We start from the raw sequence: 16,601 nt of genomic DNA on the forward strand, positions 1-16,601 counted from the left end.
GGTGCTTATGTCAAATACATATACAACGAAATGTAGTAATGGTGAGCGTTACAGTGTCATATCAAACGACACAATTGGTTTTGTTGACAGCCGATTTTAATCGTTTGTAGCTTTGGCTTAGCATTACCTTTCCGACAAATAAACAATAATTTATAGCATAAAATTGGCATAAATATGCCTACATGGAATCAAATCCAAGCCCAATTGCGGCACCCAAATAATCCGGTCGTTTTTTTCGATGTTTCAGTCGGAACAACCGTGAGTATTTTCTAAATAGTTTCGATTTTAGGTTAAAAACCAGATGTTTTATATTATCCGAATAAAACTAAATGCAAAATATTGTTTACAGGAAATCGGTCGAATGATTCTAGAATTGTTTGCTGATGTTGTGCCCAAGACGAGTGAAAATTTTCGCCAATTTTGTACCGGAGAGCATCGTAAAGATGGTATACCACTTGGATTCAAAGGCGCCAATTTCCATCGCGTTATCAAAGATTTCATGATTCAAGGCGGTGATTTTGTAAATGTTAGTACACAAAGTCTATTTCCACTATAGCAAACAATAGAGAACATTTTTCAATTTGGATTTTAATAGATAAAAAAATGGAATAAAAATTTAAATTTTTTATTTTTACAGGGCGATGGAACTGGTGTGATTAGTATATATGGCGGTACATTCCCAGATGAGAATTTCTCACTAAAACATGATTCGCCGGGACTTTTGTCAATGGCAAACAGTGGAAAAGACACAAATGGTTGTCAGTTTTTTATTACGTGTGCAAAGTGTAATTTTCTCGATAATAAGCACGTTGTATTTGGCCGTGTGCTAGACGGATTACTGATCATGAGAAAAATTGAAAATGTCCCAACAGGGCCAAATAACAAACCTAAACTACCTATTACCATTTCACAATCAGGTGAACTATAACAACCGTTCACTCTTTCAACATACGTCTATGGATAAACGGGGGACGACAACGACATCTTCAACCAACGTACAAGATTCTCTTTGGAAAAAATTGAACTATATTTAAATCAAATATACTTTTAATACGATAAAAAAAATGCATTTTAATAAATAACAGGAAAATTCAATTGATAAACTTGAACAAATTTGTTTTCTTTTTTTCTAAAAAATTCTGTCAGAGAACATATTAAATATGTAATCACATTTTCAATGAAAACCCGACGAAACATTGTTTATTGACGAAAAGTCAAAAATTTGATTTCATTTTGCAAAGAAATTGACAAATCGTTTGCATCTGACAACCTTTGTTGTTAGGTGTGTGTGTGTGGTTTTTTGGCTTTTTTTGCCCGGATGTGGAATCTTCTAAAGATACTAATGGTGAGATGACCGATTAGCATGCAAACTCCACCCTTGCACACTCTTCTAGCACTCTCCCGTGGAACTGCCGTTAGATATTACATCGCAGGGATGGTTAGCACTTTATGCTTCTCTCTCCGTTGTTTCTCTTCTTTGTTTTTCCGCTATGCGGAGCTCCTTTTGTACATTTGTGACGAAATCGAGGGTGTTTTGCTACCCTTCGTCCGTTTCGAGTATATAACTTACTAGGAGACTCACCCTCGGGGGGATGTGTACTCTCGACTCTGCGAAACGAATGCAGTGAAGAATTGGACATGCCGCTGAATTTTCGTGCTTAAACTTGTGGAGGTATTTTCGATTTTGTGTATGTATGTGTGTGTGTTTGTGTACGTGTGACATCAAGTGCAAGTGGCATCGTCGTTTTGGACAGTGTGTTCTTCAGCAGAGCGTTCGAATCAAAATGGTGAAATTTGAAGAAATGTTCGATAAACACATTATCATTGCCGAATTACCGTCGAATGATTCGACCGTAAGATTTTTGGCGTTTGTTATTTTTATTTTGATTTTGATTTCCTCAATTCTTTATTATTATTTTCAATTTAGGAATCGGTTGTGCATATTTTTACACGCCCATTCATTTTAAGGGCATTTCAATCACGAATCACAGCTGAAATCAATAGTGATGGAAAACAATAATGGACATTGTATTAATGAAATCGATGACATCGGTTCAGCTGCAGAAATTCCGTTACCAAATGGTGGCATTGTTAAAGCTCGCGCATATGGTTATGAAAGCAAAACTTTCAACGTGGTCGTTCTACTTGAATGTAAATGTATTCTTTTCTATCAATGTTTCGCCCTAATGATATCTAATATGTTCCATTTGGGCCGGCCGTTTCTATGCCAATGGAAAATTGTTAAAACATTCGTTTTTGATCGATTTATTTAGAAAAAGGAAAATAAATTATTTGTACTACGATGCAACTACTGGCAAAATTACAGACATTGCAGATTGGAAAAGATTAGCATGCAACGGAATTCAAGCATTGCTTGGGTAAGCTAACGTGTATTGAAACGCTAAATTTTTTCTATGAGAAATTATTAGAGGACATGATTTTTGTTCTGGCACAGAAAGGAATCAAAATTTCTTTGAACAAAATGATACATGCGGTGTTTGAAAACCAAAATGATTTGCAATATTTTTGTGTCGATGAGTCTGAAGCGCAGATTATTTTGAAATCGAAACTGCCAACTGGGTATGTTTATGTTCAAATTTAAATTACATAGAATGCATTAATTGAACGTGGACGCTAAGCATATTACATTCCAGTTATTTGTTTTTTTCAGTAAACGTTAGAAAGAAGAGAGGAGGAAGAAGAAATATACATTCTTGATTTTATTTTAATGAAAAAGAAATACTTCATTTATCGGTCAGCTTCAAACCAACCATTGTAACATTTGAGATTTTATTTGTTTTCTGGAAAATATAATTTTGTAAGAAAAATTAATTATTAACCAGTAAAGTACCCAAAGTGTTACAAAAAGTTTTTGATGTCACCTATACAGATCGATATAATGTGCCGAATTTTTTTTTTTGAAAATAAAGGCTGCCCTAATGGGGCATCAAGGGCAGGGGAGTACCCCACCATGTCAAAATTTGGTCGGATCAAAAAATAATGTACTAATTCTAACTAATATAAATAACAAAATCACTGAAAAAAATATAAAATTTCAAATACTTTTAAAAAGAATTTGAATTTATTTATAATTTTCATGAGTTTTTGTTTTTATTTTTCATTATCGTATAGTATAGATATCGATTTACAATTGTAACGTTAACGGTTATTAGAACAAAAAAAACTGTATGACTTTTTTGCGTGCAATCATCATTTAAATTTCAAAATTAGTCGATAGAGACCGATGTGACACAACTGTCATGAGACGATAGTCATGCTTAAAAGAAAATCATACACACTAACGTTAATCAGTGTTGGATGTGTGGTTATGTCAAATTTTTCGGAACATTTCGATTTTGTCATAGTGTAAAAGTGGTGTCTTCTTTCAAAATCACGTACAAAAGTCGTACGATTTTTTTTATCAGGAGGACATTTGAATAAAAAAATAAAAAAATAAATAATGGGTAACGTGTTGGCTGCATCACAATCTCAACCATCATTACCACCATCACCAGCCGTGACAAAAGAAACATTGGAAAATGCATCGACCGCACAAACAGACAACTTTTTCAATGTTGATGATCGTGAAAATCCGGGCACCATTGAGGATTTACACAAAAAGTGTAAAGATGTGATGCCAACGAATTTTGAGGGCGCCAAACTAATGATTCAAAAAGGTTTGAGTAGCCATTTTCAAGTGTCACACACAATTAATTTGTCATCGACAACACCAAGTGGTTATAAATTTGGTGCCACATATGTTGGAACGAAACAATTATCACCAACTGAAGCATTTCCTGTGGTATTGGGTGATATCGATCCATCGGGCAATGTGAATGCTAATATTATACATCAATTTACACCAAACATACGTTGTAAATTCGGTTCACAAATACAAGATAATAAAATTTCGGCCGCTCAATTGACCACCGATTACAAAGGCAGCGATTTCACTGCATCACTCACACTCGCCAACACAGATTTGATCAATGAAGCTGGTGTTGCTGTCGCTCACTACTTGCAATCGGTAAGTGTTTATGATTTAATATTCAATAAATGGCAGATAATATGCAAATTAAACGAATATCAATTACCCACTTGTTGTAGGTAACAAAAAATTTGGCACTTGGAGGTGAATTAGCTTATCAATATGGACGAGCTGTTCCAGGAGGCGAAATTGCTGTTATATCGGCTGCGGCTCGTTACCAAAACGGTTTGTCAACATGGTCCGGAACGGCTGGCCTGGCCGGTGTTCATGTTTGCTATTATCGCAAAGCCAGTGAACAATTACAATTTGGTGTTGAGGTTGAAACAAATTTTCGTGTACAAGAGGCTGTCGGAACGTTTGGCTATCAAATTGATTTACCAAAAGCCGATTTAGTGTTCCGCGGAATGTTAGATACAAATTGGAATGTGGGCGCCGTGCTTGAAAAACGCTTGCTACCGTTACCATTTACACTCGCCATAAGTGGTCATTTGAATCACGTTAAAAATCAACATCGGCTGGGCATTGGCATGATCATTGGTTAGACATTTTAAAAGCAAGCGCAAAGAAATAAGATTGAATACCAATCTTTTAGAGGAGATGATTTAAAAATATTTCAGTCATATCCAGTTTTTTGTTGTTGGAATAATGCATTTCCCTAAGATAAATAAAAAAAAACGAAAGAAAAACTTGAAAAAAACAAACAATCAAGAACGACTTCTATATTAGTTTACTTCATTAGCATTTATAACATAGTTGTTTTTGGAACGGACTGCTTAAGAGACTTGACAACTGATTAATTGATTCAAAGATAAAAACAAATGCACATTTCGCCATTTAAATTTTGTGCAAAAAAAACTATAGAGTTCATTCTTTAAATTTCTTCAAATAATACTTGTACAAACAGAAAAAAGAATTACCAACAAATGTTAAACTGACGATTAAATTGTAAATTAGAATGAAGAAAATAAAAAAAATAAAGTTCATCTCTTCAAAAAAAAAACAACATTTGTCATATTGTCATTTCATTGAATTTATTAACTATCTTAGAGACGAGAATTATTTATTGACCATAATCGAAATATTCATATATTCACGTGTATTCATTTGTTCTGCATCGAAAATGTGTGCTTCAACATTTCAATTCATTACATTTGGATTTGTATTGGTGTTGGTGTTTGACAGATTGAAAATCAAAATAACATGCGACATAACCTTAATATAATTTATATACAACAATTTGTAAAACGTGATAACCAGCGCATTTACTTCACCTTGGCATTGTTTTGTAACAGAAAGCGTACAGTAAATAAAAAAAAGATGGCCAGTGATACAAAACGAATTTCAGGGCCGGAATCAACGCCATATCATTTGAGTAGCCGACAGAAAACACAATCGTACCAAGAAAAATTGGCAACAATATTAGAAGGCGGTCAACGGCAAGATAAACGGAAATTTGAAGAAGCCCGAAAGATTTGTACGTATTAAAATGAAATATGTTATATTCGTTCATGATTTGTGTTGTTTTCAGTTTTGAAGCTCAATGTTATATCAAAGGCAAAAGGATCAGCATACATCGAAATGGGAAATACAAAGGTGATTGTTTCGGTGTTCGATCCACGTGAGGTGGCCAATAAACAGAATAATTTCAAGTAAGCAATACATTCCAATTTATTTTCTTCCAAAATCGTTGTCAATAAAATGAATTTAATTTTGACTCCAAACCATTCTCTTTTTTTCAGCTCAAATGGTGAATTGTATTGTGAATTTAAGTTTTCACCGTTCGCCACAAAGCGACGAGCCATTAAAAATGACGTAGCTGAAAAATCATTGGCACTTTCACTAAAACGGGCCCTATTGCCGGCCGTATGTCGATATGCTTTTACAAATTTTCAAGTAGACATTTATGTGAATATAATTGAAGACGATGGTTCCGTATTGGCGGCAGCCATCACAGCAGCCGGTTTGGCTATATCCGATGCTGGTATTCCAATGTATGATTTGGTGACAGCAACATCGGTAGCAATTGTTGACAATCAAGTGTTGGTTGATCCAACAAAAGACGAAGAGGATGTATGCACCAGCGTTGATTTGGATCAAGAGCATGGTTTGATTGTGATGTCTTCATTATACACACTCGAACAAGTGTCGGAGTTTTGGTGTTGCGGATTGATGAGCAGTAAAACGGTATCTCGATTAACGGAAGTGCTTCGTGAGCACAACAAACAGATCGTACCAATTATTCAACAGATTTTAGTTAATAAAGTAAAAAACAGTATCGATCAAAGTGAAAATCACAAAAAATCGACTTAAACAAATAGTTTCGTTTTGGGAAAGTCTTTTTTATGAAAAAAAAAAAAAAAAATAAATAAAATGAAATTTTGTTTGTTTTCTTAAGATTTTGTTAATTTATTGAATTTGTCTTTATTGTTTACATTTGTACGCAATAATGAGGCGGTTTATTCTTCTTGTTTTTCTGGTGGTGGACCGCAAGGCTGCAGCATACGTTCCATCAAATTGAATCGGACACGGGCTTTTGTTTCATTTTCAGCAATCGCATAGTAGCTAAGCAGATCACTGTGGCCCAAATAACTGGCCAAAGAATCACGATGTTGATTGGTTAACCATTCGTATTTTGTTGTATCAGCATGACCAGTTCCAATATATTTGCTTTGCAAATGCTCCAGTTGGCTGTGAATGTTGTATCGATCTCCCATTGTTTGTGAATTCTTTCAACGTTGCAAAGATTTTATTAAACTCTTTCAACTCTATATTTCAATCGAATTGAATTAAAATTTACAAACAGATTTGAATAAATTGAAAATTGTTGTTATTAATAATCAAGCGTAGTTTACAATAAATGTCTATGGCTCTATAAACATTCGCTCTGAATGCCAAGTGTTGCGGCAATTTGACACACTTACATTATAGTCGTGGCGCCCTCTGTTGCGCATTTTCTGAATGCACAACATTTTGATTTCGTCTGCTGTTATCCAAACAATTGTGATTTGATTTAATTTTAAATGACTATTTTCCTTAATCTAACCTTTGCACCGTCTTTGGTCGAAACGATTTGGTTGAATTTGTCCAAAAAGATGGCATTTCTCCGATATTTCTGCGAACTACCTACTTTTTGATTACGGTGCTGACAAAATTTAAAAATATTCGTTGAACAAATTTTCTCGAAATGGAATTTCACAATACGGAAACACCGAACAACGCAACAAGTGTTTATATAAGAACAAGCGATACACAATCTTTTACAGAAAAACTTCATTTGTTTCTCATACTAAATAATATTAAAATGAGTGGCCCTAAAGATGAAATTGGTATATTTTTTGTCTTGGCCCTTTGCGCAGAAAATTTGGCATGAATACATAAAAAAATCGGATTTTAGCAGTGTTCGGTAAAGATGAAGATAATAGATAAGATACCAGATAAGATACAGATAAGATGCTATCTATATCTTATCTGTACCTAGACCGAAAAAATCTCATCTTATTTAGATACTTTAAAAAATTTCAGTATCTTTGAATGGTAGATAAGATACTTTTTAAGATAATTTTTTGAGAAAACAAATTTAAAAAATTTAAAGTATCTTATCTAATATCTTATTATTTAAAGTATCTTATCTAATATCTCATCTTATCTGCAGGTAAGATGCTTTTTAAGATATTCATCACGTATACACAAGGTAAAAATGATTGTCCGAGAATGAATGTGAGACAAAAATTGGTGACGACTCAGTACTTTTTGCATGGCGGTGTTACATTTCAATAAAATCTTAGGAGAAGTCTCAAATTAATTCTCGGACAATCAAATGTACAGTATCTTATCTAATATCTTATCTTATCTTGCAGATAAGATACTTTCTAAGATATTTCTAAAAAATTCAAATAAAAAATGTTCACCCATTTTTTATCCTCATAAATATCTCAGATAATCGAAGATATTATCTCATCTTCTATGTTTTTTTTAGATAAGATCCTGTATCTTATCTAGATATTTTTTTCGACACACACAAAAATCTTATCTTATTTAGATACTCAAAAATTGGATTTTACCGAACACTGGATTTTAGTGATGTGTGGTGGAAAAATGTGTTTAATTTTTCTTTGAAATTTGCCCCGGACACTGAGTGCCCCACAGACGGCTCCAAAGTTAATTTAGTTTTCATAATAACAATAATAACTGGTTGATGGAGTGCGTGACGTTATCCACGATCTATCTATGCGCTGATTCAAAGAGGGTGATTGCGTTCCGCAAGCATTACCTGATTTAATGACAGCCACAACGAAGTCACGATAGCTTGGCAATATCATAGGTCCGCCACTGTCTCCCTTTTTGCAGTGAAAAAAATAAAAATAAAACATTCATATGTCTTATGAGACATTGTTTAACATTACATACCTGACACGTATCGTTTGCATTGTTTATAGTACATAGATCAGCAGATGTTATTGTTGCCTGATTTGCATAAAACTTTGCACATTGATCATTTGGATATGCATCAACATAAGCTGCTTTTGGATAATAAGTATAATCCGAACTGAAGTCGTACGATCCGAAACCAATTCCAATGAGCCTTTGTCCATCGTACGCATATACACTATAAATAAATTTATTTGAAAAGTTTGTTTCAACGTTCTTTTAGTAATATTCATTCTTACGACTTATTAGGACCAGGCAAACAGGCCACCGAAACTCCTCTATTGAAAGAGATGAATCTTTTCGTCAATATGATTGCAAGATCATTAGCATCCGTTTGATCATTATAATACGGATGTGTAATAATTTGGCTGACATCATAGTTTTGAGAATATAATGTATCATATTTGACATCTTTTTGGTAGTAAAATAGAAAGAAATGTTAGCCTTCTTTTAATGTGAAATTCTTTTTAAATATGTAGCATTGAATTGATTCTGTGAGATGAAGAACAGTCGGTAATTTTATTTAGAAAATCTCCCGGTTCCTATCAATAATACACGTAATCTCACCGATAACAATGTCAACGAAAATGAAATGTAAATGTTTATGCAAACCTTTTCTTAAGTCATCACGACCAACTGAAACGTATATTGAATTTGGATCTTTTTGATAGCAAACATGAGCTGCCGTTATTATAACACTTGTAGAGACTATATTTACAAAGCAAATACAGCAAAATACGGAGGAAAAAAATGCAAATATTGAAAATAATGTACAAAATTGGTCTGTAAACAAAAAGACTTACTCAATGTTCCACCACCTCCCAGTGGTGAACTTTGACCATATTTCATTATGGCAACCATATAGGGATATTGATTCAATTTTGCACGCTCACCGCCAACAATTCTGGACTGCATTTTTAAATTGAAGGAATTTTTTTAAAATAAAGTATCAAAGAAAGCAACAACAACCACAACAACATCAACCACCAGCGCCTCAACAGTCATGCAAAATCAAGTGTAAAATATGAACACCGGCATGGAACCAACGGTTTTTAAAACCGAAGGATGTAGCATACCAGTGTTTGTGGCCAATTTACAAAAGGCACCATCCATTCCACCGGACACAATTGTTACCGAACAAGATCGTCAAATTCAAATCAACTACGAACAATGGCTTGCCACGTAAGAAAATAAATTAGACCATCAACGAAAATACTATGAATCCGAAGTGCAAAAACTTTGAAAATCACGTAGAGCATTGAATAGCAAACAACGTATGCTGAAAAAAGGTGGAAATGATCTGTGCGAAACTGATACAATTGAATTGAATAAAATCACCGCTGATCAGACGTTCGATCAAAAGCAATTGGAAAATGCACGCAAAGAAGCACGACAGCACTCGATTGTTGTCAATGATTACAAAAAAAAAACATCAAACGCATCGCAAAGCGAACAAAGGGAGACAGACAAATGAGAGAAAAATTTATGTTAGCGCTATTGCACTTGAGAATCGATTACACGCTTGATTTGAAGGCACGAGTGAATATTGCGAGAGAAAAAAAAAACACAAAATTGCGTTAAATTTTCCCATGCTTCTTCACCAATCACAGTTTAAGTATTTAAAATAAACAAATTAAATTTACAATTGTTCTTTGTCCACAATCGCATCCACCTTTTGGTATCGCCCTGAAATCACATTGGTAATATCCAGAAAATCGGTTTGCAGAATATGCTAAAAGAAATTATTTTGTATTGTTTAGTTTACCAAATTTCGAACGATATGATTAACATACCAATAGTTACGCTATTAAATGTTGTGTCAAGTGCAATATTTGCGTTGCCACAATATCTACGTATCGATGGATTGCCATTATCAAAATTTGTTGCACCATCTAACAAAGCCAAACTGTCATTTGGGTCACAGGGACTTGATGCATTCTATACATCGTAGTAAAGAAAAAAAAACAATCTATATTTGTTCCAATAAAAAAAGATATTTTTCATTTACCCCGAAACCCTTGGAGCATAAAACGCTCAAATAATGAAAAATTGGTGCTGCTACTGTAAATTGGCAACTACTTGGATTTCTAACTCCGTATGGTGGATAATCGGGACTATTAACTGTTACTTGTTGATTCGAGGTCAGTTGGTAATAGCTTGTAGGACAATTAGGATACGCATTCGCTGTTATAAATATCACTGTAAAAAATATTCAAAATTTCAATTATAAAACGTAAATTCCGGCAATTTTGAATTAAACACAATTTTTAATCAACATTTTTACATAAAACCAATTTGTTGAACATTTTTTCCATTTTTTCGAGAGCAGATATAAAAAGCACGTTCTTTATATTGGAATAAAAGTCTCTTTTTGTACCTGAGTAATTATTTAAACTGAATAACAAGTAACAAGACAATTTAAAATTTTGTAAATGACGCTTATTTGATCAGACACCGTAAAGATAAATATTTATATCGATTCAAAAGAGATCTATTTTGCGCGTGAAAACAAATTATTGACATTGCTCAATTAAAGAGAAAAAGAATTAAAAAAGAAAAAGATTAAATTCATATAACTTGTGATAACTGAAAGGGAAGAAAATATCCATTTCGAATTTTGTTTTAACAATCATTTTATTTCAGCTTACAATTTGATAAACATCAAAGCAAATACAAATGTTTTTCGTGTGTGGACATTTTAAAATTTTTTTTTGAAATTTATTGCCACATTAGAGATTGCAGATAAATGGGTCAACGTGAAAATCAAAGCATCGTTTGAACAGATTTTCAATCAAAAATAATGGTTTACACAATTTTAATATATTAGAAACAACACGCAAACTCTATCAAATTTTGTGATACCAGTATTTACTTCCTAGAGAAATAATAAAAACACTATTTGATAATCATGCGATGATCATTTGTAATTTACTTGATTTACACAAGCTTGAAGCTTATCTGTTTCATACAATATGTAAACATTTGTTATTGTCTTATTGTTTTTAGCTTAATCTAACCAACAATAATGAATTCATATTATGATAAAAAAATATATGATAGTTTCGATATAAAAAGTGAATCGACCTCGAAAAGCTTACGAATCGGATTCGTCTTCAGATGCTTCGCTTGCTTCAGATGCTTCGCTTGCTTCAGATGCTTCGCTTGCTTCAGATGCTTCAGATGCTTCAGACGCTTCCGTTGATGCTGATGATGCTGTCACTGCTTGATTTGCTCCGCTTGATGAAATAGAACATTTGTATTTACCAAATCTTCCCCATTTTGTTGCCGATGTAGCTTTAATGTGAAACAAATTTAATTTTAATTTTCCATTAGAAAAAAGTTGTCCTATATATAGTCGTCGCATACCAATAACTAAGATCGGTCGACCAAATGTTTGACGCGACATTTTCCGGATAGTTTTTCGACCGCAAAAATACTCTGCACCTTGAATTTCCGCTTGCAAATTGAATCCAACATAGAAATAATCATCGCAGCACCGACCACGTCTAAATACTGTTGTATCGAAAAATGAAGAACGACGACATCCGGTAGAAAAGTCTATGTTACAAACAAGTGATAAACGATCACCTCTTTGACCCAGAAATGCCACGCGAGTGGATGTGCCAGGACGGTGTGGCAATGATTTTAAGGGAAATACAGCATTTGATTGTAAATCAATACGACTGTTGGTACGTTCAAATAAACTTTGCACATTCAATACATTCAAAAAAGAAATGATCACTACAAAAACTACATTCATTCTGAATGCAATCATTTTTCACAAAAAAGGGCGACCACTACAATTTCTTAAAAATATTTTGGATATCTCCCATGAACTTCGTAGAGTTGGATTAGTTCAACTGCAAGTGATTTCGGATGTCATCATTATATATCGATGAAAATTTACTATTTCTTGAAAACATATTGTTTTGTTACCAAAAACAAGTACAAATTAATCAAGTTAATTAGAAACTTGAATAAACTGAAAGTTACTACAAAAACTTTGTTTGTTTTCGATTTTTATTTGTGGCATCCTTGAGGTACTGTTGATAGCATCCGCATGGTTGTTTCGCTTCGATATTTTCTATGACGAATTTTTTATATTATTGAAAATCTTCTCAAAATTCAGAAAAAAAAGTGTAAATATGCGTTCGCTGTCTTATTTAAAATAAACCTATCAATATGTAAATAAATACCATGAAAATGACGTTTGTATTTAATTCGTTTATTTTTGTACATTGAATGGTTCTCTTTTTTGTTCTCCGTCTTTTTCCAAGTACAGTCAAATAATATTTACTAATATAAATTCACCTTCCATGTTGCTTCTGGTTATTATTATTAAAATTTCTTGGTATTATTGCAGTTCATACAAATCGATTTATTTGAATTGACCTGGTGTGGCGCCAAATAGTCCACCACTTTGTTTGCTGGCTGCTCGTGATGGTGCAAAACCAAGGAGTTTTTGAATATTTTGCCGAATCGACATTGTACAGAGAATGTACAAAAAAATAAAAGAACATTCGGTGTAATCATCGCCTAGTTTGTATTTTAAAAAGATATACAATTTATAAATTGTCTCTTAAATGTCACACATTCAATTGAATTATGCTCACCAGAAAGATTTCGATGGCTTAAACCTTGAATCCACGATATTGGTACAAATGGCAACCGTGCTACAATTCGACCATCGAAACTAATGCAAATTCGAAAATAAATATGCCATTAGCATTAATTCTTTATAAAAATATGTGAGTTTTGTTGCCACTTACATGCTGTTGAACATGCTGAGAAGGGCAGTAAATGCAAATCCTGTTGCTAACATTGATTTCATTTTCACCAATGACAAATCTCGATTATTGTTCTTCAGCTTTTCTTCATCGCGTTCAATCTTTTTCTTGTGCTGCTTGTCCAACGAATCACCCAATGTCTCTTTTCGCTTCTCCACTAAATTTGTATTTAATGTTTTTGATTTATGCTGCTTGTGTTTTTCACCAAATATATCATACAAAATGTTTTACTTGAGTAAGAACTTACGTTTTTTACTTTGTTTTTCAATTTCAGTTTTTAATTTTTGAAATTTATCTGTTCGGTATACTAAGAGCCATGTCAATCCTAGAACATTCAACGAACGTTTTCATTAATAAATTAAATTGGTAATTTTGCCACGGTAATGCAATTCTAATCAATCAACTCACCTTCACCCAAAAACGCTGTACACAACGAAATAAATATTATCAATACTGTATCGGACCACATTATCGAAATGGCTTTGATTGATCAATTTTAAAGCTAAATTTTTGAAACGGAAAACGACCTAACAAAACAAAACCGAAATTTATTCAATTTAATAAACCCAACTACAGAACTGAAAAATCGAACCAAAAAATTGAGTATTCGTTTCGGTTTCCCGTGATATTGGCATTAATGAGAATGACACTTTTGTCAAATGTCAAATTTCAGCCACGTACGTACTTACGCACGTCAAGTACGAGAAATCGTTTTAAATTTTTTAATTAAATACATTTTATTCGTAATAACGATATTTTAGTGGCAAAAAATATAAAAATCCTTATTATTTCACATTATTTTCAAAAATTGAGACAAGTGTACAGTTATATCTTCCACTATAATATGTTGAGGTATGACCTGAAATTTCACCCCATATTAGTTAATTCGATTTGTGAAAATATTTGTTGTGATTAAGGAAAAATGTGTATTTCAATACCGAAAGTGATGAAATTTGAGCGTGACTTAAATGTAATCACACCTTGACCACAAAAATATCTGCCTCTTTCCATTATTTTATTAGTACCATCATCCAGTACACGAAACTGTTCGGTTTTACAATCATCACTCTGTTCATATTTAACAAAAACGAATCAATTGTCAAATATTTTAAGTTGCACCAATTCCTGATTTCAGTTATTAATAATTGAACTATTTTGGGACATTTTGACTATATTTAGTGCGAACTAATATGTAATTGTTTTTTATGTAACGTTTTTTATATGATAAAATTGGCAAAGTCAATTGATTTCATCAAAAGTTGCTTGAAATTCAATTCATCTTACGTGTCAATATGTCTCAAAATATCTTTTGAAGAGCGTGGTTTTTACCGTAACAGCGATATTAATGTAGCAAATTAGACGAATCATATAGTTTTGTGGGCATTCGATGTGATAGCGACATGATGAACCGGGATCAAAAAAGCCAAAATATCCAAAATATCCAAAGATGCCAACATACCCCCCTTAATTCATCATAATAAATAAGAAAAAATACGTATCACATTGATTACACGATAAAATGTTATTTTTAATCATAGTTATATTACCTGGATTTATCACGGATGTTCCCTCGTTTGCATTTAATCTTACGTGATAATCACAGTTACCAAAGTTATTTGCTGGCACAGGTTGCACCGCACATATGGTCAGCGCAATCAATGAAACAATCAAATCTATTTTTAAATTAAGAAAACTGTTGAAATAAGGTAATTTTTTTTTGGACAAATGTGAATTCACGTTACAAAGCATCGTCAGGTTCACAGTAGATTATAGATGATGGACTGAGTTGCAATTTCAAATTAATGACACACCGAACTTTTTTCTCCAAATTCCAACTGAAAACAAATGCATTTAAAATGACAACATCGATGCAAACATCTTTGAAGTGGTTTTAAAATGAACTGACATGTTGGTTTCTAGATAGATTTATTTTGGTTCATTCAATGTATCAGATCTGTTTTTCTGGTTGCACAATCCAACTTCAGCTCCTGCTATTTATTGTGGAATAGATGATGAAAGTTGTGTATTCAGTTGGGTTCTCTTTGAATGAAAAACAGCGTTTCCAGCTGTATTATAATCTGAAAAACAAAATGTCAATTGAAACAACTTGATTTCGCATTAAAAATGTATGTTTTTATTTATATGTTTCATAGCTTAACATTCGTTATCTTCTGTTTTCTTTTTCTCGTTCCTCTCGCTCTATCTCTTTTTTTTTTCTCTCAATCTTATTCTAATTGATAAATATGTGATGAATTCAATTAGATTATTATGTATTTCACAAAATCACTCTCAACAATTCTCGGGAAAAAATGTTCCATGCAAAAATGTCCTCAATCGCAACATTCCGACGAAAAAAAAGAACATTCAAATTGCTCCAAAATTTGCGCACAGAGAGAGCATATTTTTTGTTTATCCATTTCGTCACATATCTTTCGGCCCAAGTAAAATGGACTTTAAACAAATCCCAGAGCGATTGCAATTACATGTAAGCTATCGTTTTAAATTTTATGTAGTCGACTGAATCGAATTGTAAAAATGGTGGTGTTGATGCTTTTAATGGTTTTGATTGATGGCAATTATTGAATTCATTATGCAATACAGTACAGTACGATATAACTTAAAAAATGATTACAATACATTTGCAATGCGTACGAGAGCAATGCTTATGTTTTTTTTCTTCTAAAATAAGGTTTTGTTGATTTGCACATGTGCATGAAATGATGTCTGAACCAAACGTTTCGTAAGTAAGTTACATTTTAATTGATTATCATTTAGTGCTCGAATATTTTCTACATTATACGATTCTTATAGAATTCGCCTTTATATATCAATTTTTTATTGGTTGTGCGGAATAGTATAACAATCAATTACATCATTATGTAATATTATTAATATAATTTTTGAATAATTGAATCGGTGAATTTTCAAATGAATGAACGAAACAAACGAAATTTTGAAACGATTTGGAGCGAGATTACAATTTTAGATTTTAGCCATATCGCTTGATATTCATTCCATTTTGTTTTACACATTTAATTATTATAATAATATTTTTGTCACACAAATCCTTAATTAGTTTGTCAGCTATACGTATATGCTATCCATTTACATTTGTGTTTTATCTCGCATCCATTGAAAAACAATGCCTCAAGATGAAAATTTTGCTACAATTACACATTTTATTGAGAAATACACAAAAAAGCGATAGAATTGCGGCCAATATTTTTCTTGAAAAATTTATAAAACATCAAACTCATCAAATCTTCTTCTAAGCTCATTGTCTATAATGGAATTTTGCAAGGAAACCAAAAAAAGGGTATGTCACAAATGTTTGAAGTAATCTTGTCTGAAAATGATAAAAAGGTGCCTGGAAAATGATAAAAAATAAAAAAAGAAAC

General features: G+C 32.7%; 8 protein-coding genes across 9 annotated transcripts; 3 read left to right on the forward strand and 5 right to left on the reverse strand.

Annotated features, from left to right (window-relative positions):
- Positions 1-42: 42 nt before the first annotated feature.
- Positions 43-1,103, forward strand: LOC116350818 (peptidyl-prolyl cis-trans isomerase H). Its single transcript, XM_031782789.1, has 3 exons — positions 43-258; positions 350-526; positions 638-1,103. Exons 1-3 carry the CDS (start codon positions 175-177, stop codon positions 926-928), a joined length of 552 nt encoding a protein of 183 aa, XP_031638649.1. The 5' UTR covers positions 43-174; the 3' UTR covers positions 929-1,103.
- Positions 1,104-3,274: 2,171 nt separating this feature from the next.
- Positions 3,275-4,663, forward strand: LOC116341556 (mitochondrial import receptor subunit TOM40 homolog 1-like). The gene is made up of 2 exons (XM_031768700.1): positions 3,275-4,027; positions 4,108-4,663. Exons 1-2 carry the CDS (start codon positions 3,461-3,463, stop codon positions 4,528-4,530), a joined length of 990 nt encoding a protein of 329 aa, XP_031624560.1. The 5' UTR covers positions 3,275-3,460; the 3' UTR covers positions 4,531-4,663.
- A 521-nt stretch (positions 4,664-5,184) lies between these two features.
- On the forward strand, positions 5,185-6,328 carry LOC116341563 (exosome complex component MTR3). Its single transcript, XM_031768712.1, has 3 exons — positions 5,185-5,462; positions 5,517-5,637; positions 5,728-6,328. The coding sequence occupies exons 1-3, from the start codon at positions 5,189-5,191 to the stop codon at positions 6,296-6,298; spliced, it is 966 nt and encodes a 321-aa protein (XP_031624572.1). The 5' UTR covers positions 5,185-5,188; the 3' UTR covers positions 6,299-6,328.
- A 36-nt stretch (positions 6,329-6,364) lies between these two features.
- On the reverse strand, positions 6,365-6,870 carry LOC116341574 (splicing factor 3B subunit 5). Its single transcript, XM_031768724.1, has one exon. It carries the CDS (start codon positions 6,700-6,702, stop codon positions 6,445-6,447), a length of 258 nt encoding a protein of 85 aa, XP_031624584.1. The 5' UTR covers positions 6,703-6,870; the 3' UTR covers positions 6,365-6,444.
- LOC116341547 (venom serine protease-like) lies at positions 6,799-10,802 on the reverse strand. Of its 2 annotated transcripts, XR_004201183.1 has the most exons (10): positions 10,701-10,802; positions 10,425-10,615; positions 10,210-10,354; positions 10,060-10,148; positions 9,220-9,325; positions 9,029-9,124; positions 8,656-8,827; positions 8,396-8,594; positions 8,062-8,325; positions 6,799-7,377 (listed from the first exon to the last, which is right to left on the reverse strand). XR_004201183.1 is itself a non-coding variant. In XM_031768688.1 (9 exons), exons 1-9 carry the CDS (start codon positions 10,729-10,731, stop codon positions 8,152-8,154), a joined length of 1,203 nt encoding a protein of 400 aa, XP_031624548.1. In that variant the 5' UTR covers positions 10,732-10,802; the 3' UTR covers positions 8,061-8,151. The 2 variants fall into 2 exon arrangements, 1 of the variants encoding a protein (XP_031624548.1); XM_031768688.1 differs by lacking the exon at positions 6,799-7,377 and having other exon boundaries at positions 8,061-8,325.
- Positions 10,803-11,031: 229 nt separating this feature from the next.
- LOC116342397 lies at positions 11,032-12,291 on the reverse strand. The gene is made up of 2 exons (XM_031769999.1): positions 11,783-12,291; positions 11,032-11,710 (listed from the first exon to the last, which is right to left on the reverse strand). Exons 1-2 carry the CDS (start codon positions 12,189-12,191, stop codon positions 11,511-11,513), a joined length of 609 nt encoding a protein of 202 aa, XP_031625859.1. The 5' UTR covers positions 12,192-12,291; the 3' UTR covers positions 11,032-11,510.
- Positions 12,292-12,620: 329 nt separating this feature from the next.
- LOC116342406 (calcium load-activated calcium channel) lies at positions 12,621-13,847 on the reverse strand. Its single transcript, XM_031770012.1, has 5 exons — positions 13,612-13,847; positions 13,451-13,528; positions 13,186-13,360; positions 13,030-13,109; positions 12,621-12,952 (listed from the first exon to the last, which is right to left on the reverse strand). The coding sequence occupies exons 1-5, from the start codon at positions 13,670-13,672 to the stop codon at positions 12,795-12,797; spliced, it is 552 nt and encodes a 183-aa protein (XP_031625872.1). The 5' UTR covers positions 13,673-13,847; the 3' UTR covers positions 12,621-12,794.
- A 93-nt stretch (positions 13,848-13,940) lies between these two features.
- LOC116342414 lies at positions 13,941-15,191 on the reverse strand. The gene is made up of 5 exons (XM_031770023.1): positions 14,946-15,191; positions 14,751-14,876; positions 14,533-14,666; positions 14,142-14,271; positions 13,941-14,062 (listed from the first exon to the last, which is right to left on the reverse strand). The coding sequence occupies exons 1-5, from the start codon at positions 14,950-14,952 to the stop codon at positions 13,989-13,991; spliced, it is 471 nt and encodes a 156-aa protein (XP_031625883.1). The 5' UTR covers positions 14,953-15,191; the 3' UTR covers positions 13,941-13,988.
- Positions 15,192-16,601: the final 1,410 nt, after the last annotated feature.

The sequence above is a fragment of the Contarinia nasturtii genome, unplaced genomic scaffold (assembly GCF_009176525.2).
Source record: "Contarinia nasturtii isolate CC-2019 unplaced genomic scaffold, AAFC_CNas_1.1 Cnas_scaffold_129, whole genome shotgun sequence".
Lineage (NCBI taxonomy): Eukaryota > Metazoa > Arthropoda > Insecta > Diptera > Cecidomyiidae > Contarinia > Contarinia nasturtii.

What these genes read in the sequence shown, in the direction of transcription:
- LOC116350818 (XM_031782789.1), top strand. Translation starts at nt 175, where the DNA reads ATGCCTACATGGAATCAAATCCAAGCCCAATTGCGGCACCCAAATAAT. An exon ending in ATGTTTCAGTCGGAACAACC is followed by an intron (nt 259 to 349) that starts GTGAGTATTTTC and finishes TATTGTTTACAG; the next exon opens with GAAATCGGTCGAATGATTCT. An exon ending in AAGGCGGTGATTTTGTAAAT is followed by an intron (nt 527 to 637) that starts GTTAGTACACAA and finishes TTATTTTTACAG; the next exon opens with GGCGATGGAACTGGTGTGAT.
- LOC116341556 (XM_031768700.1), top strand. Translation starts at nt 3,461, where the DNA reads ATGGGTAACGTGTTGGCTGCATCACAATCTCAACCATCATTACCACCA. An exon ending in TCGCTCACTACTTGCAATCG is followed by an intron (nt 4,028 to 4,107) that starts GTAAGTGTTTAT and finishes CACTTGTTGTAG; the next exon opens with GTAACAAAAAATTTGGCACT.
- LOC116341563 (XM_031768712.1), top strand. Translation starts at nt 5,189, where the DNA reads ATGCGACATAACCTTAATATAATTTATATACAACAATTTGTAAAACGT. An exon ending in TGAAGAAGCCCGAAAGATTT is followed by an intron (nt 5,463 to 5,516) that starts GTACGTATTAAA and finishes TGTTGTTTTCAG; the next exon opens with TTTTGAAGCTCAATGTTATA. An exon ending in AATAAACAGAATAATTTCAA is followed by an intron (nt 5,638 to 5,727) that starts GTAAGCAATACA and finishes TCTTTTTTTCAG; the next exon opens with CTCAAATGGTGAATTGTATT.
- LOC116341574 (XM_031768724.1), bottom strand. Translation starts at nt 6,702, where the DNA reads ATGGGAGATCGATACAACATTCACAGCCAACTGGAGCATTTGCAAAGC.
- LOC116341547 (XM_031768688.1), bottom strand. Translation starts at nt 10,731, where the DNA reads ATGGAAAAAATGTTCAACAAATTGGTTTTAT. An exon ending in TATGCTCCAAGGGTTTCGGG is followed by an intron (nt 10,355 to 10,424) that starts GTAAATGAAAAA and finishes TACGATGTATAG; the next exon opens with AATGCATCAAGTCCCTGTGA. An exon ending in GGGAGGTGGTGGAACATTGA is followed by an intron (nt 9,125 to 9,219) that starts GTAAGTCTTTTT and finishes TTGTAAATATAG; the next exon opens with TCTCTACAAGTGTTATAATA.
- LOC116342397 (XM_031769999.1), bottom strand. Translation starts at nt 12,191, where the DNA reads ATGATTGCATTCAGAATGAATGTAGTTTTTGTAGTGATCATTTCTTTT. An exon ending in TCGACCGATCTTAGTTATTG is followed by an intron (nt 11,711 to 11,782) that starts GTATGCGACGAC and finishes TTCACATTAAAG; the next exon opens with CTACATCGGCAACAAAATGG.
- LOC116342406 (XM_031770012.1), bottom strand. Translation starts at nt 13,672, where the DNA reads ATGTGGTCCGATACAGTATTGATAATATTTATTTCGTTGTGTACAGCG. An exon ending in CTCAGCATGTTCAACAGCAT is followed by an intron (nt 13,110 to 13,185) that starts GTAAGTGGCAAC and finishes AATTTGCATTAG; the next exon opens with TTTCGATGGTCGAATTGTAG. An exon ending in AAGCCATCGAAATCTTTCTG is followed by an intron (nt 12,953 to 13,029) that starts GTGAGCATAATT and finishes AATACAAACTAG; the next exon opens with GCGATGATTACACCGAATGT.
- LOC116342414 (XM_031770023.1), bottom strand. An exon ending in AACATCCGTGATAAATCCAG is followed by an intron (nt 14,667 to 14,750) that starts GTAATATAACTA and finishes TGATGAATTAAG; the next exon opens with GGGGGTATGTTGGCATCTTT. An exon ending in CTCAAATTTCATCACTTTCG is followed by an intron (nt 14,063 to 14,141) that starts GTATTGAAATAC and finishes GTGAAATTTCAG; the next exon opens with GTCATACCTCAACATATTAT.